The 23,657-nt window shown below is 39.5% G+C and overlaps 1 protein-coding gene across 8 annotated transcripts in view; it reads left to right on the forward strand.

The window, feature by feature from the left end:
• The window catches only part of PCSK5 (proprotein convertase subtilisin/kexin type 5), a 465,695-nt gene that overhangs the window by 182,907 nt on the left and 259,131 nt on the right, over positions 1-23,657 (forward strand). For all 8 annotated transcript variants that reach the window (XR_010148685.1, XR_010148686.1, XM_016960969.4 and 5 more), the window contains exon 8: positions 20,176-20,388. Coding sequence is in view for 6 of the 8 variants with exons in the window: in XM_016960969.4 (XP_016816458.3) it covers positions 20,176-20,388 (213 nt within the window). In the remaining 2 variants the exon portion in view is untranslated. The remainder of the gene's footprint in view (positions 1-20,175; positions 20,389-23,657) is intronic.

Here is a 23,657-nt window from a genome sequence, read left to right on the forward strand (position 1 = left end):
ATGACTGATAAAATAATTCCTTCAGTTAGCTGGCTGAAAACCTATGCAGCAGCCTAAAGTCATTCTGGCCTATTGGGGTTTATCATTTACAAAAATGTAGGGATTGGAATTTATTTATTCATCATATTAAGCTTAGCGAGCTCCCACTTTCTATATACTGTAGATAAAGGGGTGAAAAAGACATCTGCATCTTCTATGTAATACATAAAAGTTCCTACATTCTAGCAACAAAACAGGAAACAAGGATAGAAACAATCAAGACAATTTCAGCTGAGGGTAAGTGTATGAATAAAAGTAAAGTGATTTCTGCTGAGGGAAAGCACAGCTGCCTTAGTTAGGGAAGACAGAACATCCTCTTTGAGGAGGTGATATTTGAACAGAGACATAAATGATAACAAGCCCATCATATGAAGAACTATTATATGCAGAAGGAACAGAAAGAGCAAAGAACCCCAGGTAGGGAAAGATTTAGGTGTATTTCCAGAACACAATACTAATGTAGGTGTTGGGGGCAAGGTGGAACAGGAAGAGGGCCAAGGGAGATGTGTTGGAGGGGAAGGCAGGGGCCAGCTCAGCAAGGCTTTCTAAATCATGGTGGGCCTGTGAATTGTGTTCTGTTATAGGAAGCCATGAAAGACTACACAGAATTGTGGCCTGACCTTATACAATTTTAAAAGATCACTGCTGTGTAAACAGTAACTGTATGTGGGGTGAGAGATGAAGAGGCATGACTGGAAGATTGAAGTGGTCCAGGAGAGTGTTGGACCAGGGTGGCAGCAGCATCAAGACCATCAAAGAGATCAGGCAGCAATAGATAAGCCCAAGTATCAAGAGAGATTTTCACAGAGGAAATAAATACATTTTGCTCAGGGAGTCCAAGTATTGATTGCATCCATTCTTTCTGCAAGCTAATGAAAAAATGTAGCAAATATTGAATTTCAAAATGCTCCCTACTTGCTTACTATAAGATAAGCATTTGGCTCAAAGAATGTAATACTGTTTTCAGAGACTTTAACAAAATCAGAATTGATTCCATTTATAGCCCTTTTAGAATTAATGTGGCAAAATTACATTAGAGAAACTATGTTAAACAAACCTTGTCACAGTTGACAACGTGCTCTTTCTTCTAAGGAGCTATAAAATTAAGTGCAAGAGTTAGAGTTATATAATTTGGGCTGCATACAATTAATAGTAATAATAATAATAGCAACATGAATATTTAACATTTTACCCAGTTTATTATACTATAGTCATCTTCTGGGACTTAAATAACATTTAATCTTCATGATGATCTCAAAAGATAGGTACTGTTTTTCCCAATTTATAGGGAGAAAAAACAGAAATTCAGCCTAGCCAAAGAAGACAAAACATAGGCTTCAAAGAAATCTGGTAAATTCTGTTACATGTTGTCATTTTGATTTTATTTGGCACACCTGACCTTCCATCTTTATCTGTGGCCACATACTCTAGCTTTTCTTCTGTTACTATGGTGAATTAATCATTCATCTTCCACCTAAGGCCACCTCCTCCATTTGTTCACTGGACCCTACCCCATGTCACCCCATCAAAGACCTGCCTCAAAAAAATTGTTTTATCATCAAAATTTCTCTCTCAACTCTATTATTACCATCAATATCCATTTGTACTGTTCATCCTCCTGTCTTAAAAGAAAAGAGGAGACTCCTTCTTTGGTCTTTTTAAAAATAATCTCAACTTTATTTTAGATTCAGGGGTACATGTGCAGGTTTGTTACGTGGGTAAATTGTGTGATGCTGAGGCTCACCCAGGTAGTGAGTATAGTACCCAGCAGCTAGTTTTTCAACCCATCCACCCCTTCCTCTCTCCCCTCCCCATAGTCTGCAGTGTCTGTTGTTCCCATCATTATGTCCATGAGTACCTAATGTTTAGCTCCCACTTATAAGTGAGAGCGTGCAGTATTTGATTTTCTGTCCCTGTGTTAATTTGCTTAGGATAATGGCCTCCAACTGTATCCATGTTGCTACAAAGGACATGGTTTTATTCTTTTTCATGGCTGTGTAGTATTCCATGGTGTATGTGTACCACATTTTCTTTATCCAATCCACCATTGATTGGGCACCTAGGTTGATTCCATGTCTTCACTATTGTGAACAGCACTACAATGAACATATGAGTGCTTGTGTCTTTTTGGTAGAACAATTTATTTGCTTTTGGATACATACCCAGTAATGGAATTGCTAGGTTGAACGGTAGCTCTGTTTTAAGTTCTTTGAGAAGTCTCCAGACTGCTTTCCACAGATGGTATCCTATTGTGGTTTTGATTTACATTTCTCTGATGATTAGTGATGTGGAAAATTTTTTCATATTTGTTGTCTGCATGTATGTCCTCTATTGAGAAGTGTCTGTTCATGTCTTTTGCGCATTTGTTAATGGGGTTGTTTTTTGATTGTTGAATTGTTTAAGTTCCTTATAGATCCTGGATATTAGACTTTTGTTGGATGTGTAGTTTGTGAATATGTTCTCCCATTCTGTAGGTTATTTATTGATAATTTCTTTTGCTGTGCAGAAGCTTTTTAGTTTAATTAGATCCAACTTATCAACTTTTGTTTCTGTCACAATTGCTTTTGAGAACCTGGTCACAAATTCTTTCCCAAGACCCATATCCAAAATGGCATTTCCTAGATTTTCCTCTAGGATTCTTATAGCTTGAGGTCTTACATTTAAATCTTTAATCCATCCTGAGTTAATTTTTGTATATGGTGAAAGGTAGGGGTCCAGTTTCATTCTTCTGTATAAGGCTAGCCAGTTATCCCAGCACTATTTATTGAATAGGGAGTCCTTTCTCTATTACTTATCCCAGCGCCATTTATTGAATGAGGAGTCCTTTCTCTATTGCTATTTTTTTGGTTGACTTTGTTGAAAATCAGATTGCTGTAGATGTGTGGCTTTATTTCTGGATTCTCTATTATATTTTATTGGTCTACATGTCTGTTTGTGTACCAATGTCGTGCTGTTTTGGTTACTGTAGGCTTTTAGTATAGTTTATACCAAGTAATGTAATGCCTCTGGCTTTGTTCTTTTTGCTTAGGATCACTTTGGCCATTCGGACTCTTTTTTGGTTCCATGTGAATTTTAGAATAGTTTTTACTAGTTCTGTGAAAAATGACATTGATAGTTTGTTAGGAAAAGCATTGAATCTATAGATTTCTCTGGGCAGTGTGGCCATTTTAACAATATTGATTCTTCCAGTTCATGAGCATGGAATGTTTTTTCTATTTGTTTGTGTCATCTCTGATTTCTTTTAGCAGTGTTTTCTCTTCTTCTTGTAGACATCTTTCACGTCCTTGGTTAGACACATCCTTAGGTATTTATTATGTGTGTGTGGCTAGTGTGGATGGATTGCATTTTTTTTTTTTAAATCGAGATGGAGTTCACCCTGTCACCCAGGTTGGAGTGTAGTGGCGTGCGTGATCTTGGCTCACTGCAACCTCCGCCTCTGGGGTTCAAATGATTCTCCTGCCTCAGACTCCCAAGTAGCTGGGACTACAGGTGCGCACTACCATGCCCAGCTAATTTTGGTATTTTTAGTAGAGATCCCCATCTCTACTAAAAATACAAAAATTAGCTGGGCATGTTTCACCATGTTGGCCGGGTTGGTCTCGAACTCCTGACCTCAGGTGATCTGCCCGCCTTGGCCTCCCAAGTGCTGGGATTACAGGCATGAGCCACCACACCCGGCCAGATTGCATTCTTTATATGGTTCTCAACTTGAACATTATTGGTGTATAGAAATGCTACTGATTTTCGTGCGTTGGTTTTATATCTTGGAGCTTCACTGAAGTTGTTTATTGGTTTCAGGAGCCATTCAGTGGAGTCTTCAGGGTTTTCCAAGTCTAGAATCATATCATCAGCAAAGAGAAATAGTTTGACTTCTTTTCCTACTTGGATGCTTTTTATTTCTTTCTCTTGTCTGATTGCTCTGGCAAGGACTTCCAGTACTCTCAACTTCCAGTAAGAGTGTTGAGAGTGGGCATTCTCTGTCTTGTTTTGGTTCTCAAGGGGAATGGTTCCAGCTTTTGACTGTTCAGTGCATTGTTGGCTGTGAGTTTGTCATAGATGGCTCTTATTATTTTGAGGTAAGTTCGTTTGATGCCTAGTCTGTTGAGGGTTTTTATTATGAAGGGATGTTGGATTATATTGAGATATTTTTCTGTCTCTATTGAGTTAATCATGTAGGTTTTGCTTTTAATTATATTTATGTGGTAAATCACATTTATTGATTTGCATGCTTGAACCAGCCTTGCATCCCAACTTGATCATGGTATATTAGCTTTGATGTGCTGCTGGATTCAGTTTCTTATCTCCTCCCTAATACTGCCTCATTTCTCCTTTTTTTTCCCTTTAAAATGAGATTCCCTGAAGCCGTTGTCCCACCTTGCCATCCTCCAACTTTCTTTTTCCATTATCTCTTGAAGCCACTGCTTCAGGACTCCACCCCAGCAATCCACTGAAGCTGCTTTTTGACAAGGTCACAGTGACCCCTATATACAAAACCCCATGCTTCTCTGAGCTCTCATCTAACTTGTCTTTTTAAAAGGCTTCTCTGGTTTTCCCTATATACAATATAACATACATGCACTCCAGCCCTTCAGAATCCCTTCTTTGGAATTATTATACCTCCTTCTATTGATTATTTCTACTGATCTCATTGTCTCTTCCATGCTTGTACCCAAGTACCCACAATAGTATCTGACACTCAACAGGGGTTTAGTGAAGAAAGGATGAATGAGTGAATGAATTTATAAATGACTTCCATGCCAATTTGATGCATGTACTGAGATAATTTACTTAAGGATCACACTGGTATTATTTTTGCTTAATATTCTAGAAATGTTATAAACATACATGGTGTAGTATAGTGGTTAAAGTACCCAGACCCGGATTTGGAAATATGAATTCCAGTACTTTTGTGTCGTGTTCAGGTTAATTAGCCTCTCTGAGGATCAGTTTGTTTCTATATTAAAATGGAGCTAAATGCTAGTAAATGCTTTATAGTAATGTTGTAAGGATTATATGATTAATTCCTGTAAAATATTCAGCAGAGCTCCTGTAACAATGTAAAGTCTCTAAATATGTTATGAATCTTAGTCATTATCACTATTTAAAATGGGCAAAGGTAATAAAAACAAAATACTGACTAATCATGCAAAATACCATAAAATTTTTATTGTTCTAAATCTCATGTTGCTGAGTAACCCTTACAGAAGGTCATTATATAATCTTGAGATTATTATAAAATAATGACCTATATAAGTGGGAAAAATATCAAAGATAATATTTTCTAAAGTATATGGCATAAACCACTAATTTAATAAAATGATAGGCAAAAGGGGTTGGGGGTAGAGAGGTTTTATTGTCAAGTATACTTAAGAAACACCACTTATTATATGCTCCTTTTGAGGATTTAAAAGCATATTAAGGCTGGGTGTGGTGGCTCTCACCTGTAATCCCAGCACTTTGGGAAGCTGAGGTGGGCAAATCACCTGAGGTCAGGAGTTTGAAACCAGCTTGGCCAACATGGTGAGACCCTGTCTCTACTAAAAATACAAAAATTAGCTGGGCATGGTAGCCCGCACCTGTAATGCCAGCTACTCAGGAGGCTGAGGCAGGAGAATCACTTGAACCCGGGAGGCGGAGTTTGCAGTGAGTCGAGATTGCGCCATTGCACTCCAGCCTGGGCAACAAGAGCAAAACTCTGTCTCAAAAATAAATAAATAAATAAATAAATAAATAAATAAATAAATAAATAAATAAAATAAAATAAAAGCATATTAAGGGCTCTGAAAAGTCCTGTAGTAAAATGATGCATTTAACTACGGTTCTCAACTTTAACTACATAGAAGCTTTTCTTTTTATTACTTTTTTGAATTGCTTTTAAATTTAACTTCATTTTAAAATTTGCAGAATTAGTTTATGTAATTCACCTAAAGTCATTAGACCTTTAGAGTCCAAACATTGGAACTAGAAATAATATTAGTGGTTAATTTTATCAACATTTATGTATTCTCTCACTTGTTAATGGCACTCCCATTCACCCAGTCTCCCTTCCTAACCCCGAGATTTCTTCCATTCCTCATGCTAGTCATCTAGTAAGTCTTGCATGTACTGTTTCCTAAAACCTTAGGAAATCCATCTGCCTTCTTGTCCTCACAGTTAGAAACAAATCTCTCATACAGACTTCTACTACAGCATACTTTCCAAACTTCCCAGCTTGAGCTTCATCTTTCAATTCTGCCTGAATACTGCAGTCAATGAAGTATTTTCATAGGCAAATCTTGTCATTTTTTTTCTCTTTAAAACTCATCATTGCTCCTTATGACTGACAAGGAACATCCTAGGCTTCTTAGTAGGGCATATAGGTTCTCTCACAGGTTCTTTGTCAGTTTTGCCAGGGTCTCAGAATTGAAATTTTACATGTCATCTTAGGAAAGGACAGTTTAAAAGTTTCTCTCATTCAGACTTACACAGTTTCATTTACCATGGTGAGCCTTTGGCTTGGCTCCTTGGCATGGCCAGCAAAGTGTTCTCTCAGGAAACATTCTTGGCTTCATCTTCCCAGTCAGTCCTAAATAGGAAAATGATTTTATAAAACAAGTGAGTGAGTTGACAATGCTTCAGCTGTAGATGACTCCAGGGTTTGTGTCAGAATAAGAAACTAAGACCCTGAAGTTTTCTATGATTGATTCTTTGTTCATTCATTTATTCCTGGTTGCATTGAAGAGGCATTCACTGAGGGGTTATAATATTCCAGGCACTTTTCTAGATGGTAGGGAAAGATGAATAGCACTCAGCCCTTGTCTTTGGGGAGTTCACTGTATAATGATGAATAAATGTTCTAAATAAAGTGCAAGCAAGCTCCGAAAGTCCCTTCAGTTTACACAATCTGGTAAGCTAGAGCAGAGTAAACAGCCCACAATAAGAAGACTTACTGTAGCACAATCTAGTTGCCTTGGAATCATCTTTTTTGCCTCAATTGGATTTTAATACACTTGTTGCAATCGATATTCATCAGCAGGTGTATAATATTGACAGCATTTCACAATTTCCTGACAAATGTGTTTAATAACATTTTTTAGAAAAAGAGAAAAAAACTTGAAATGGTATCTTTTTCATAGTCAGAAAAGCCTATATTAAGGTTACCAGTATTCCCATTATTATTTTACTCAAATATTTTTTAAGACCGGGCACGGTGGCTCATGCCTGTTATAACAGCACTCTGGGAGGCCAAGGTGGGTGGATCACTTGCAGTCAAGAGTTCGAGACCAGCCTGGCCAACATGGTGAAACTCCATCTCTACTAAAAATACAAAAATTAGTTAGGCATGGTGGTGCACGCCTATAATCCCAGCTGTTCAGGAGGCTGAGGTAGGAGAATCGCTTGAACCCGGGAGGCCAGTGTTGCAGTGAGCTGAAATTGGGCCACTGCACTCCAGCCTGGGCAACAGAAGCGAGATCTCAAAAAAAAAAAAAAAAAAAAAGAAGTATTTCTTGAATACCCACTATATGCCAAGCACTGGTTTGGCATTTATCTTAGTCTTTTTTTCTGGAGAAATCATGCAGTTTTTTGTAGCTATTTTAGGAGCATAGCTTATAGGGTTTGCTTTGTCATTTTATCTACAAGAATACTTTGAAGTTCAAGTCATTTTTCTTTGAGTTTCTTCGGCTTTAGTAATACCAATTAAAGCTTTCGAGTGAACTCTTAACAGAACAGAGCCATTGTCAAGGATGGTCAAGAAGAGTCAGTGAAATCAGGATCATTGGCCCCTTCACTCTCTGTTGAAACTGTGTATCTCATCCCATCCTGACTCTATTGTATTTAGGGGTCCAGATGGAAACCAAGACATTTGATAGACATCCGTTGGCGTATGTCTGTTTAGTCTCTTAGGAAGACTCTGACCACTATTTTCCCTTCCCATCATCAAATGCCTTTTCAATTCACCAGATTTAAAAACTGATGGATTATGTGGAGTGTTTGCTGAAAGCAAAGATTGCTTGTACATACACACAAGTGAACATACACATATTTCCCCACCCTTAAATTAAAGGCATACATTCACCACGAGGGGACAGAAGAGATATAATGAAAGCAGTAGTAATAATCATAATAAACTTAACTAATTCCATCCAGGAGGGATATGTTTTTATCTGATATACACCCAGCTGTAGCAGGATTAGTACCAGTTTGCTTTTTAATAAATGACAGATTACTGTTAAACTGGGCGGCAAATGTAAAATTTTGGAATGATATATAGCTAGGCGGAAAGAAAAGGGAGCTTATTTAAAAATTGGTTCCACTTAATGAAAATTGACTTTAACTGGGATTTGCTTTAGAAATTCTCTCTCAAGATTTAACTACATCCTGGTGGAATTCTGTGTATTTAGAACATTAACAAAGCTAAGACTTGGCTTGCCGAGTGTACCCAATATAATATCATCCATTTTGGAAACAAATGTGTGTTTTTCATAAATACATATGTGGTTTCACATTATTTAATTGCACAAAGTTATCTGACATCCAAGTATCAAATTTAGGTTACTATATTGTGAATTGTTGTGCATTTTTATGGAGAGGAACACAAATCTATTCTAACCTTGTGTAGGTGCAAATTTCAAATTTGTATTATCATCTTGTTTTCAGTTTTAGTTTAGAGATCCATTAGTAACTGTGTGGGCAATTTAAATCAACTTCTGCAAATCCTATTTTAAATCCCTCTGTTAGACTATTCTACTCCTAGAGTAATCAGTTATCAATAACAGTCCTTTGTTCTTTTGGTTTGGTTCGTTGTGTTTATAGTGACTGCTGGGCTACCTGGGAGGTAAGTGAACTCCTCCTCACAAGAGGGTTCTAGTATGGTATAGTATGGGTGTCCCTGTTAAGGGAAGATTCAAAATCATGTAGGGATTAGATTAGGTCAAGTTGAGGTCTTTACTAATTTTGAATTTCTATGATTCTAAACATAGATTTGAGAACAGACAGATCAGTTTCCTTCAACATAACACGGCAGTAATCGGAAAAGAAAAACCACTATGTAACAAACAAGGGCCCATGGAACTCAGTTGATAATATCAACTGATTTTAAAGTATATATGGCTTAGATAGCAGGTTTGTTTTTCTGCTTCACCTGAGCTTGCATTCCTCACCTCATGTTTGATGAATACAGTCAAACCTAATATTTAGCTGTGAACATTATTATAACACCTATAGCCAGTTGAGGTGGGCATGGGCATGAGCCTCACAGGAACACTCAGCTTATTGATTTGTAAACTGAGTCTTGGCAAAGTTAGGCAACATGGCCAGTAAGAAAAATGACTGTGGCACTTTCTGCCATCGTGCTCTGTGCGATAGCAGCTCCTGTCGAGTGGGTCAGGTGGGCCCATCTGTTCACACTCAGCTCCTAGTCAACCGTAGCTGAATTGTGGTCACCAAAGTGAACACTACAACAAAGATCTTCTCTGAGTTCCTGGAGAATTGATCATCCAGGCAACTGATTTGGCACACCCCTTAACCCCACTGTGTGTTCTGTTCTCTTCCTGTTCATCCTTGGATGAGGCCTATAGTGGTATAGAGTCCCTCTCTTGCTCAATTTGGTTACTGTCTAGCTATTTCACCTGAAACAAATTATCAGCGCTTCTCTTTCCCAGAGAAAAGGCTATGATAGGACTTGCTTTACAGAGCTATCGTGAAGGCTGAATAAGATTGCACATATGAAGTATGCAGTCCTGCAATGGGTTTCTTTTAAAAGGAAGGGCCACATTGGATGCATCTTTAAGGACCCAAAAATAGTCACTATAGAGGCTTATAAATAATGCGAGCCTGATAACAGCTGTAATTTTCTCTAAAGCATAATTTGTTTTAATTAAGACAGGATTGTGTTCATGGGTAGGAAATGGAGAGGGCTGATCTTCTCTATTTCAGAAATGTTAGGAGTTACTCTGTGTAAGATCAAGTATTATTACTTCATGTAGTAGAGGCGTGTGACAGTTCAGGCCCCATGCTGGGCTCTAGATGAGGGTATTTTACCCTTGCAGACTTGAGCTGGCACTTGGAACCACTTCACAGTGAGAGATTTCATAATCTAGAGCTAACTTAGAGAAGAGTATGAACTTTTCATTATTGCTGGAATATCCCTCTATCCTCCTTTCCAAGTGCCTGTCCAAATATTTACAGTAAGTTCCTTTCATACCTCTGTCAATAATAAATGTTTTTATTCTCTATGAAAGGAATTTTTCAAATTTTACCCCTTCCATATACATTTAAAGGTGATACACATTTCTGAGCAGTTTCAACATTGGTAATCAATGTTAATATTAGAAATGTCCTTCTTAATTTCATAAACCTGGCCCTCCTGAAAGTCTGAGCATGGTTTTGCCTTTGCTCTGGGATGAACCAAGTTGTAAAAACTTTTGGCAGGTGTGAGAATAGCTTTTCTTCTCCCAAAAATGGCAATGCTGGGATGGTGGATGTACCCAGAACAGCTGTGTTGGTGCTAGTAATTATTGATTGTGGTTATTTCAGAGAGCATATGAAATATACATTTATTTTCTTAGCTGCTTGGAGTGAGGAATTGAGAAACCTAGTCTGCCTGCCCCTCTTTCCAGCCAGTGTGAGATGCCCTCACAAAATGGGAAAACTGTGCAGGGGCTCAAAGCGTGGAGGATGTAGGAAGGAGTGACTGGAAGTTAATCACCTGAGTCCTGCTGAGGCCTCTGTGAACAGATGAGATGAGGTCTGAGAAGAAACAGAATTGGCCAGTATGAATTGACCATCGAGGGACTATTAAAGCAGCTAATTATTTGGGAATTGTTGATTTGGCAAATGAGATAAGGCAGAAGAGAAGGTTGTTTTATTTTGTTTTTTTAATTTTCTCGAATCCACTATTGTTAAGCATGTTTCCCTAAAGAAGTTGTTAAGCATTTTTAGGAACACTTGGTGTCAGTACTAGTCAGGGGAAATCAGCATTGGATGAGGCAAGACTGGGTGCATTCTGGTCCCAGCCCAGCCTCTAACTGGCTCTGGTAACATCATTTCCTTAGTTCCCTTATGTAGAAATGTAAAATTATACTGAATGAACCTTTTATGTGTCCAACTTTACATAATATCCATAGGACATTATTCAGCTCCAAAATTGTATTATTTGAAGTTCCTGAATATACAGAATATCTAAAGGTTCATCAAAATTGAATTCTTTGTATGAAAGCATATTTATTTCCATTGGTAAACACACAGTTTTTATTTCATCACACGTATTCTACTACTCTTTCTCCATGTAAGACTGATTTTCTTCTTCCAGTTATACTGTGAAAGTAAACAAAGTAAAAGAAATCTACATGATTGTGACATTGCTGTCAGGAGCCAAGGGTCACACCAACTTGTACACTGTTGTGATAAAGTTAAGAGGCAGTGTTAAGTGTGTAAATCCTCAGTGTCAATCAACTCTTATGAAGAAAGGGCATCTCCGATAAGGAAATTGATTCTACTAAGCCTTTTGTGAGTTGATGCTCTACCAAATTTATATTCTAGCAGATATGGTGGATAAGTAACTCAATTTTTTTCTTTCTATTCACACAATAAACATAAAATTAGCTAATGATAGGGTTGTAGGCAAGTTCTGTATTTGCAGCACTGATTCATTGTCCTTGACACTAGTCTTTGACCACCTTACTCACCATTTCCAAGTGTCACTTTAGAAAACTGACCTGAAGTCCCTAAATTCAGTGCAACGTGCTCTCCATTCATGGACTAGGATATGAACAATATCATGACTAAAAGTAGCTTATAAATGGCATTTAAAATTTTGTCATTTGCAGTTGATCCTATAGTCATTATTAGGCTCTCTATTTTTTTGAAAGTGAAGTCGGCTGCATTTGATATGCTCAGGAAGCACAGAAAATGGATTTTCATTTGTGAATGGTAAAATTAATATGATTGCTAATAACTGCATCTGATAACTTCAGTGCATCATTAAAAAGTCAAAAGAACATTAAAAATTTCTTGGTTTAGTGACCTATTGTGTGCACAGAAAATCATAATATGGACTACCTGGTATGGGGCTGGAAAGATAGATTGGTGAGGTTCAGATGTGGAGGAAGAGGAGGGAGTGAAGTCATGTCGCATAAGAAATGGTAAGAAGACAGAAATGAGCAGAAATAGGTTACTATCCACAAAAGCCTTCTTTGCTCCATTTGTCTCACCAGAGAAGTAGAAAATAACTGCATTTGTATTTCCCATCTCTCTCATCAGCCATCTTTTGAGTGGCTAAGTAGCATAGAATGTGAATAATGAAGGTACTCCCATACAGTGTTGTCTGGAAGCCAGTCTGAGGATGTTTAGACAGCCCTTCCTTAGAGTCTCTCTTAGGCTGCATGTGTGGGTCTGGCAGCTGACAGGCTAAAGCAGGTGCGTAAAGATTGAGACCAGTAGCAGGGCCAGGAACTGGGCTGCTGGAAGTGCTGGACATCAGCAGGTGCTGGTGGAGACCACTCACTGGTTGTTGGCTGGTTGCTGAGATCAGCTTTAGGGAGCTGTTGCTTTCCATTGGTAAGCATTTTTAATCCTGGAATTTTTGCTTGGAAACAAGTGGAATTAATGAACTGTTTCCTTTACTCAAATCACCAAATAAATAAAGCATAATTAATGAGCGTTTGCTTTAAAATACATATAATAGTTCCTCTGTTTACCTTAGTTATTCTGAGAGCACAATTATGAAATATTCGAAGTGTGGAAGCAGAACAAGAGAAACCTGGATACTCTCTACATTGCATTGGACAAAACATCTCATATTGTCTCATTCACATTACTTGTGGATTTTTTGAGGGGATGGATGATCTTATTCCCTGAGTCTTAACTCGATTCCATATAATTAATTTCCCTAACCTCAGCTCCATCTTACTCGGATGAACTGATTGAAAAAACAAGTCTGGGGCTTAAGTAAGCTCTTATCCCATAGATGTCTTCATACACCTTTACCACGACTACATTATCTCTGTGCATCACCAAGAATGCTTTCTCCCACCAAGTTATGATAAATGTTATCAAAAAGTTATTTAAATTGCTTAAAGAAGCAATATGTTTCAGAATTCTGGAACAAACGTTTTGTGTGAGTGCTACAAAAAACAGTATTTAAAGGGGGTTTTGGTGGTGTTTGTGAGGTTTTTAATTTTTTTTTTTTTTTTGGTCTTTATGTTTCTAGATGAGATCTATTTCTTTCAATGAACCCTGTTCTATAAAACAACAAGACTTATTTCAGAAATGCTAGTCAGAATGTCCTTGAGCTTTAAAAATAGGAACAGTTCTTTATTTCTTAGCTACTAAGTCATTAGTAGTAAGTGTCCTTGTCTCTCTCCAACTTCTTCCCCTTATCCCTGGATCCCCCTTTATCCAGGGAATATGGAGTACAGAATAACCATGGCATAAAGAGCTTACACAGAGGACTGTGCTCTTTTCTCCCCGAGAGGAAGAATATCAAAAAAGGTGGGGAGAGGAATGACAAGGGGCTTTGATAAGTTGGGTATTGAGGCGGTGCTTGCGAGACATCATGGATGAGTGGAAGTGCCTCATTCCAAAGTTGTTTTGTTGTGTCTCTTCAAGTCGACATATACAGATCCAGAGGTTCTGATCAGATGCAGGGTCTCGACCTCTTGTCTCTACCACGTCCTAGTTATATGATACTGGGCCTATTACTTAATGTTATCAGTTTCCTAATATGGAACAATCCATTTAGTGCTATCTACTTTGCTGATGTTGCTCTAAATTTTGCTCTGAATTAACTAACAATATGTGAAAGCTTCTAGCACAGTATCCAGGCACATATTAATATATGCTACTATCTTTCTTACTCCTTTTTATATCACAAGAAACCTAGGTCATTTACTCATGGCTTTTAAAAATACTTACTAAGCAATACAGGAGAAGAAAGTAATACTAAAATATCAAATAAAACCTAACTGCACTGACTAAAATATAATCACATTATTTTAAAGAAAGAAATTTAGTTCCATCATAGACTAATGTTCTCAAAGCCTGGCTCGGAGTGTATGATTTAATTGGTAATCCAGCATAAAGTGGCCTTTTCTGACTTTCTAAGCCACCAGGAAATCCAATTCTTTTCTATCCTTTAATAATAATGCTGATAGGGTAATACAAATTGATTTTCATAGGGCATTCTTGAGAAAAAAAAAATGTGCATTTAGATACAAAGAGAGTATTTACAGGTTGTTCAAATGGATCCTGCATGGATTCCACAATATATTTCACCTTAAGTTAACTAACTTTTAATGGAGCACTCAATTAAATTGAAGAGATTTTTCTTTTTTTGCCATGCAAAGCCATATTTAAATAGCCAATTGCAATCACACTACTTCACCAAGCTAGAAAATGTCATGATTTCCCACACTTTAGGAAAATATATGCCTCAAGATTCTTTTCTCTTCATAGTACTCTGTGCACCCTCCCTTCTCCCTACACCCCACATTAAGATTTAATTCTTAAATTACTTTTTTTTTTGAGAAACGTGCAGATTTTTAATTTTTTCCCACATATGTTTTGGTTTCTGGATATTTCCTATGAATGGAAACCCCCTGTGCCTCTGTAGGAAATGTATCTTTGAATTGCTAATTGTTTAGGATTAACCCCATAGATCTTTAGCAGCTGTCTTGATGGCATTTCCAGCCTGCAAATTCAGTCTGTTTATTTCTGGGACTTCAATCATAAACCATACTCGCAGGAATAAAGGTCAGATTACCTCCTGGGTCGAATGATGGCAGTCTCTATGCATTCTGTGGCAGAGCACACAGAATCCAATGACGGGCAGGCCATTGTTCTTCTCTTCCTCTCTCCTCGTATTAGCCTGGGCTACTGTAACAAAACAGCACAGACTGGGTGGCTTAAACCAGCGGTTCTCAACTTTTTTGGTGCCAGGGAACGGTTTCATGGAAGTCAGTTTTTTCACAGAATGGGGGGTTGAGGGATGATTCAAGCACATTACATTCATTACGCACATTATTTCTCTTATTACATTGTAATATAAAATGAAATTATACAACTCACCATAATGTAGAATCATGGGAACCCTGAGCTTGTTTTCTTGCAGCTAAATGGTCCCATCTGGGGGTGATAGGAGACAATGACAGATCATCAGTCATTAGATTCTCGTGAGAAGCACGAAACCTAGATCCCTCGCATGCGTAGTTCATAAGAGGGTTCGAGCGCCTGTGAGAATCCGTTGCCACTGCTGATCTGACAGGAGGTGGAGCTCAGGCGGTAAGAGAGTAATGGAGAATGGCTGTAAATACAGATGAAGCTTCACTTGCCTGCCCACCACCCACCTCCTGCTGTGTGGCCGGATTCCTAACAAGCCACGGATCAATTTCGGTTGAGGACCCCTGGCTTAAACAAGGGAAATTTATTTTCTTATAGTTCTGGAGGCTGGAAGTCCAAGACCACGATGCTTGTAGAGCTGGGTCCTGGCCCTCCTCTGCTTGCAGATAGGCACCTTCTGGCTGGGTCTTTACATAGCCTTGCTTCTGTGCCTACAACCTGAGAGACAGAGAGAGAGAGAAAGCGAGTGAGCTAGAGAGATCTGAGCTCTGTTATCTCTTCCTCTGTTTATAAGGACACCAGTCCTGTGCGGCCCCACACTTATGACCTCATTTAAGCTTAATTGCCTCACTGAAAACCCTTTTTCCAAATATAGTCACATTGGTCTTTAGGGCTTTAGCATATGACTTTAGGGGAACACAGTTCAGTCCACAGCACACCTTCGGGACTGTTCTGGTGTCTTCTAGTTAACCCTTAAGATCTGTTCTTCCCTTCTCTCCATGAGCTCTGTGCATGCAGACACTGATCTCTCTGGGTTTTAATGAGGTTTGGCCAGTGGGGTATGCTGGCCAGAAATTGGAATGTAAGATGAGGAGATTGGGGGCTCAGGTATGCATTCACCAGCCCCCTGCCTGCAGGTCCAGCACAGGCTAGCATATCCCCTGACCAACTCCGATTAGCCCCTCTGTCACCAGCTCCTGTGACTCCCCTCTCTCTGTGCCCCTTCAGGCCTGGGAGTGGTTATCGACCCCATGCTGTCCTTTGAGGTTTTCCTTTACCATGCTCGGTTATAAAATAATTCCCTCAAATTATCTGTTCAACACAAGGACGTCACCTCTGTCTGGAAGGGACATTTTCAGGGCAGCAGCAACCTACTGTCCTCTCAACTCAGGACTCTCAACCCTGTGGATCCCCAAAGGACCCCTCAGCAATGCCATTGCCCCTTCTTAGTGGTGTCTTCCATGAGTGCTACTGGAATAGAATGACCTGTGTTCATACTGCTGAGGGAGTCCCCCCTCAGGATGGGATTTCAGGGGACTTGGGGGTTGGAAACTACGTCCTACCTCTTAAGGGCAAAAGATAGATCTATTCTTTATCAGTTCTAATTCTACTGCCAAGTCTGGAAAGGACTTTAGAACTTTTCTGCTCTTATATCCTAAGGCCAAGCTGCAATGGAGACATGGGGGATTTGGCCAGAAAGGGTACAATAACCACTAGCCCTTTTTTTGCCCAAAAGAAGACTATTGTAAGGATTAATAGCTCAGGCTGTGGCTCCAGTCAGTTTTCAAGGTCTGGCGTTTTCTTTTTTTGTTTGTTTGTTTGTTTAGAGACGGTCTTTCTCTGAGCCCTGTTGCCCAGGCTGGAGTGCAGTGGTGTGACCATAGCTGCCTGCAGCCTTACCTCCTGGGCTCAAGTGATCCTCTCACCCCAGCCTCCCTAGAAGCCAGGAATATAGGGACATGCCACCATGCCTGGCTAATTTCTTATTTTTTTCTTAGAGACAAGGTCTCGCTATGTTGCCCAGGCTTATCTCTAAGTGCTGGGATTACAGGCATAAGCACTGCACCCAGCCCGTTAGTGAGCACTTCTGAGAGAACCAGTCTGCTCATCTGTAAAATGATGATAATATAAACTTGGATTGTGCAGAGTAATGTTTGTACAGTGCTTGGCGCATAGAAGGTTTTTTAGAAATGTTAGCCTCTGTTGTTTTTAGTACACAGTGGACCTTCTATGGGTAAAACCCCTTTTGGCCATAACATTAAAAAATTATCTCTTAACAATTGACTCTTTGTTTTCCCTCTTAGTAGAGGAATTAATGTTCTTGGTTCTTTTTATAAAAGTAAGACATGGTCATAGAAGATTGACATAAAAAAGAAAATAAAAAGCTTTTCTGATCTTACCATACAAGATAACTTCAATTACATTTTCACTTTATGGTATGCATGGAAATGTATGCATATAGACTTCTTTACACACACCCTTTTTTGTCTTTCCCTTTTTTTTTTTTTTTTTTTTTTCCAGATACAGGGTCTTGCTGTGTCACTCAGCCTGGAGTGCAGTGAAGCAGTCGTAGCGCGCTGCAGCCTCAAACTCCTGGCTCCAAGCAATCCTTCCACCTCAGCCCCTAAAATAGCTGAGACTAGAAGCATCCACCACCACCCGGCTATTTCTTTTTAATTTTTTGTAAATATGTGGTCTCACCCTATTGCCCAGGCTGGTCTCTAACTCCTGGACTCAGATGATCCTCCTGCCTTGGCCTCCCGAAGCACTAGGATTACAGGTGTTGGCCACTACACCCAGTCTACACACATTTTTTCCTAAACTGAGACTGTGCTATACCATTTTGTATCCTATGTTTGTAACTACATTATCACAAAAATGCTTCCTAAATATTTTATTAAATATTCTTTAAAATCAAGTTACTTTTTAAAGATAGTTTAATTGAATTTTATTCATGGGCACACTGTCATAATTTTATATATATATATACACACACACACACACACGTGCTTGTACCATATATGCTTTTTAATTGCATTGTGAGTCTTTGTCTATCATCCGTGATGGTGCTGTTTAAATCAGGTGGGTTTTGCACAATCCCATATATTCTATTGACCTATCACTGAGGCCCAGTGAGACCCTGATTTTTGCCTGTAACACAGCCCCTCAGTGTCTGATAGAGAGGGAACATATTGATGATGAGTTGGAACATTCTTTCTTTCCCTCTGGTATGTTGTTCTGTCTCTGAGGTCTAGACATGAGTCCGTCACTGTAGTTTCTCAGTCTGACCACCCTCACCATAGTGATGCATAATCCCTCCTAGAGATTGTCATAGCATTGAACAAGATTCTTAGTTTGTGATGGCTTGGTGATTTCTGCACCTTTCTCTCTATTTCATGAATATTTTGATGAAACGTTGAGGGATGGTAAACCGGGCCCAGCTGTCGAGCAGCAATAGCAACTGAAAGTTTATCCCCCTCTCTCTTCATGAATATTTCCAATTCCTGGGTAATCATAAAGCATTTTTTCCAAGTTCAAGGACAAAAAGAAATGTATGATCAGGTCTATCAAATCATGTCGTAAATATACTGTTCCTTGAGGATTCAAGGTCAGGAAGAGTTTATCACAGATACTCCAGACTTTGTTGTCTCTTTTTCTTCGGCTCTTTTTCCAGAAATTCTAAGACAGCATCCCCCAAATGCTTTTGCTTCCACCTGGGGACCAGAAAATTAGGGCCTGGAAGGAAGAAAGTCTCTGCCATCACTAGCTTTGTGACTTGGGTTCTCACTTCCTAATAGAAAATGAGGGATTTGGCCTCAATGTCTTCCAATTTCCCTTCTAGCTTTAAAATGGCACAATTTCTTAGGGATTCAGCTGCAGCTATTCCCAGAAATACTCTCCATTTTGGCTTAATTCTCTGTTTTCTCCTGAAGACATCATCTTATAGTCACTTCACTGTGTATGTCTATATTCTACTTTGCTTCTATTCCTTGATTATTGAGGACTTTAAGAAAGTCATTTTTTTTTTTTCAAGATGGAGTCTCACTCTGTCGCCCAGGCAGGAGTGCAGTGGCATGACCTCGGCTCATTGCAAACTGCAACCTCCACCTCTCAGGTTCAAGCGATTCTCGTGCCTCAGCCTCCCGAGTAGCTGGGATTACACAGTACCACGTACACTCATACGTGGTGGTGTGCACCACCACGCCTCGCTAATTTTTGTATTTGCAGTAGAGATAGAGTTTCCCCATGTTGGACAGGCTGGTCTTGAACTCCTAACCTCAGGTGATCTGCTCACCTCAGCCTCCCAAAATGCTAGGATTACAAGCATGAGCCACTATGCCTAACCAAGAAATTCTTTTAGTTATTTTTAGCTACCAAGCTTTGGCATGAAGAATGTGACACTGTCTTGTAGCATTCTAAGATAATGTTAATGGATCTATGGTCAAATATGTTTGGAAAAATTATATTAGACTATATCCTGTTCTTAGAATTTTGCAATAAGCATTCATTTATTAAAGGTTCTTAGAAGTTTTGCAATGAAGAGGCTCACTTAATTTTGTTTAATTCAGGGATTCCCAAACATATGTGATCTTGAAATCCTTTTATTTATGGTAGCATCCATTAACATCCCTCAGTAATTAGTGTCTACACCACTCATGGGAAGATCAGTTCTATAGAAAGAACTACACAGTTAGTACTTGCTTCTGATGCTCACCAACAGTGTGATTCAGCATAGAGGCATAATCTCTCTATACCTCATGTTCCTCAGATATAAATGAGGGTGCGTAATAGCACCCAATTCATGGCAGATTTGAAGATTTTAAACAATAGTGCATAACTATGGTAATTACAACTAATAATATCCCAACTCTCATATCTCACTGTCTGGGTTCAAATTTTGGCCCTACCACTTACTGTTTATGACCTTAGGAACATAACTTCCTTTTAAAAAGAAATTTAATTGAATTACTTGACTTCTGTACCTCAAGTTTCTCCACAGCATAACGGGGACAGGAATTGTGCCAGCCTCACAGGATCCTTGAAAGAATTCAATGCAGTTCATGTAAAACGCTTTGAATTGTGCTTGGTCCATAAATATTAGCCATTATTATTGTCATTATATGTGCTCTTGTAACTTTTCTGACCGTTTTAGTCTATAAAACCAACGCCTCTTACTCCACTCCCAGAAGCTGCTTAAGCCCGGCATATTAAGATAGCAACACACCCCACCTGCACCTACTCAGTTTGGCTCAGTGGATTCTGACCTCTTCATTTAGAGTCATTTCACACCATCATTTAGCTTTCTCTGTTTTTGAACAGGGGCGGAGAGGCCTCGGCTCTGTGTTTGTTTGGGCATCTGGAAATGGTGGAAGGAGCAAAGACCACTGCTCCTGTGATGGCTACACCAACAGCATCTACACCATCTCCATCAGCAGCACTGCAGAAAGCGGAAAGAAACCTTGGTACCTGGAAGAGTGTTCATCCACGCTGGCCACAACCTACAGCAGCGGGGAGTCCTACGATAAGAAAATCGTACGTGACATGTGCATGCCCATCATGATCTGTTTATTTAATGTTCACTTTGAAATACAAAGGGAGAACCATAAATATATATATATATATATATATATATATATACACACACACACACACACACACACAGAAGTAATATATGGAAATAGGAAATTAGATTCGCTGATAATAGAAGAAGTTGTAAACATTACCAATTGAAAATGCTTGTGCAGTCATCACATTGCAACATTTAATGTGGACTTAGATGTTATTAAGCTTCAATTTTATTGAGGATAAATGATTGGTTCACGTTCACATTGTGAGTTAGTGGCAGAGAAGAGACTGGAATCTACGCCTGACTCAGTCCTGTACTCCTATCACTGTGTTTCCGCACCGACTTTTAACTTTAGCTTTAGTGCTTGGTTTCTGAGTATGGCCAATTCAGTGTGAAAAACAAAACTGTATAAGGAAACTCAGAATTTCATTGAAATTATACTTATTTAACATGAACTAAACCTCTGTAAAAGGTGCGTTTCTTTTTTTTTTTTTTCCTTTGAGATGAAGTCTAACTGTTGCCCAGGCTGGAGGGCAGTGGTGTGATCTCAGCTCACTGCAACCTCCACCTTGCAGATTCAAGCTATTCTCCTGTCTCAGCCTCCCAAGTAGCTGGAATTACAGGTGCGCACCACTGTGCCCAGCTAATTTTTGTATTTTAGTAGAGACAGGGTTTCACCACATTGGCCAGGCTGGTCTCAAACTCCTGACCTCAAGTGATCCTCCCGCCTCAGCTTCCCAAAGTGCTGGGATTTACAGTCGTGAGCCACTGCGCCCCACCAAAAGGTGCATTTCTTTATTTTTATTTTTATTTTTTTTTGAGACACAGTCTCGCTCTTTCGCCCAGGCTGGAGTACAGTGGTGCGATCTCGGCTCACTGCAACCTCTGCCCCCCGGGTTCAAGTGATTCTCCTGCCTAAGCCTCCCGAGTAGCTGGGACTACAAGCATGTGCCACCATGCCCGGCTAATTTTTTGTATTTTTAGCAGAGGCAGGGTTTCACAATGTTGGCCAGGCTGGTCTCAAACTCCTGAACTCAAGTGATCTGCCTGCCTCGGCCTCCCATAGTGCTGGGATTACAGGTGTAAGGCACTGCGCCCAGCCAAAAAGTGCATTTCTTATAGACAGCACAAAGTCTGCTGGATGAAGAAGCACAGAAGCTGTATGGGATCTCCCGTTTAGCAACATATCCTGCACTCTAGGCAAACAGCCAGTGTAATTAAGAATTGAGGTGGCAGGCTCAGCCTGCTGCGTGAGTTTCTTTCACTCTTGAGATATTTGTAGTTGAGTAACTTTGGACAAATTAATCTGTCTGTCTCAACATGCTTATTTATACAAAGAGGATATTTAGTAGCACATAGTTCATGGAGTTATTACAAAATAATGAGGAAGGCAGTAAAAAGTGCCTAGTGCAGTACCCGGCCCTTCAGTGCTTAGGAAAGCTCTAACTTTTCGGGGATGCCCAATGCTGTGCTGCTGATTATAAATTTCAGACACCTTTGCGCTTTGCCCTTTTTCCTGATCATGATTTTGTAAACTGTCTCTGGATTTGTCTTTTCAAGGTAGAGCTAAGCTGCTGTACCTGACACTTTTTAGCATTTAGCCAAGACCCTGCTTCTGGCTCTAACAGATCTACGCAGGTTGGGGTCACTCTAGTGGTGCTCCATCTGCCTTTCCCGCAGTCCGTAGGGGATAGAACTGTACCTCCTTTGTGCAAGTCTTAATCCACATCCATTCTATTCCTCTTGATTCCTGGTTAGTATATGATTTTTCTGTTTCATTTATCGGCTACTTTTTACTACCTTCTTTAGTTACATTTTGTAGATTGATTTAGGTAAAAATTGCCTACCCATATACGTGTCCCCATCTTTCCCTAATTGCTCCACAATGTCAGGGTTTAAATATATAAACCCAATTCCACCTGTCAGTACCTCCAACATTCATCAATAAGCATAAATCTGAAACAGCAAGTAAAATATAAAAGGCGAAAATGCAGAGATGAGCTTTGCATTTGAGGTTTCTGGCTTCCTTAACTGGAAAGTGATGCCCCAATGAAATTTTGCCTCCATTAGAGAAATGTTATAATCTAGAAATATCCCTTTGCTTTTAAATAAGAAGACCTTGTGTCTTCTAACTCATGGTCAACGTCCACTAGCACGGAGTGACATCCATCAGTCCTGCATCGTGAAATTCCTGATGAAAACTCGAATAAGAGTTCTCGTTTTTTACCTCTGGAGTTTGAAATCATCTTAAGTCAAACTCACTATTGCTTCAAAGTAATTATGCCCATTTAGTCAGTCCTATTATTCTCTATGGGGTGATTGCTATGGGGAGGGTATTGTTAACTTTTATAAATGCCTTCTGTAAGGGAAGCATATAGTCTCATGGTAAAAATATCAAAGAAGAAGGAAAGGTGGTCTCGGTCCAGATGGGAGAACACAGTATGTACAGAGGGACTGCAAAATCACTACTGTGAGTTTTACTCTCTAAACTTAACCTTCCTGGGGCCTTCGTCATTGTTTGCTGTGATTGTGTGGTTGCCGCTGTGACTCCCATGGCAGGGGTGTCATTTAGGATTCTCCCACGGATAGACAAATTGATCCATTCTGTGGGCAGGGAGAGAGCTTACAAGGGAAAGTGGACACCATGACTAAATGTTAATATCCTTTCGCGAGGTCATATACTTTTCCCCAGTTTTTGCTTGTGATTTCAAAGCCTTCTGTGACTCACTCTATGTATTTAACTTAATTCGTTTCTTCCTTTTTGTTTAATGCGTTTCTTCTGTTTTTGTGAGATTATATTAGTAAATTTTCTCTAGCTAGTTCTTAGATTCCCTTATTTTGCCTGAATTCCCAAATTACCCCCAATTGGAGAGGAAATTTGGAAGCTGTTTATATTAGTCTCTAGCTTCAGAGAGACCACTCAGTGGATAAGCAACCCTCATGGAGTCTTGATTGCCTCATCTGTAAAATGGAGATAATACCAGCACCGACCTCAGAGATTTCCATGAAGATAATAAAAGACTGAGTTAAGGTACCTGATGCCTGGTACACAGGAGCAGCTCAGTGCATGCCCAGTCGCATTGTCGCCTAAGCTCCTGTAGCTTTCTGCAACCTGGGAGGTTAGGGTGTTTTTCCAGCTGCTGTTAGGTGCCTATCGCACCTCAGTTTTTCCAATCTATAAAACACTGCGATCTGTTCCACTCATCCCATAAAGAAAGACACTCTGATCGGGAAC

This window comes from Pan troglodytes, chromosome 11 (genome assembly GCF_028858775.2).
Source record: "Pan troglodytes isolate AG18354 chromosome 11, NHGRI_mPanTro3-v2.0_pri, whole genome shotgun sequence".
Lineage (NCBI taxonomy): Eukaryota > Metazoa > Chordata > Mammalia > Primates > Hominidae > Pan > Pan troglodytes.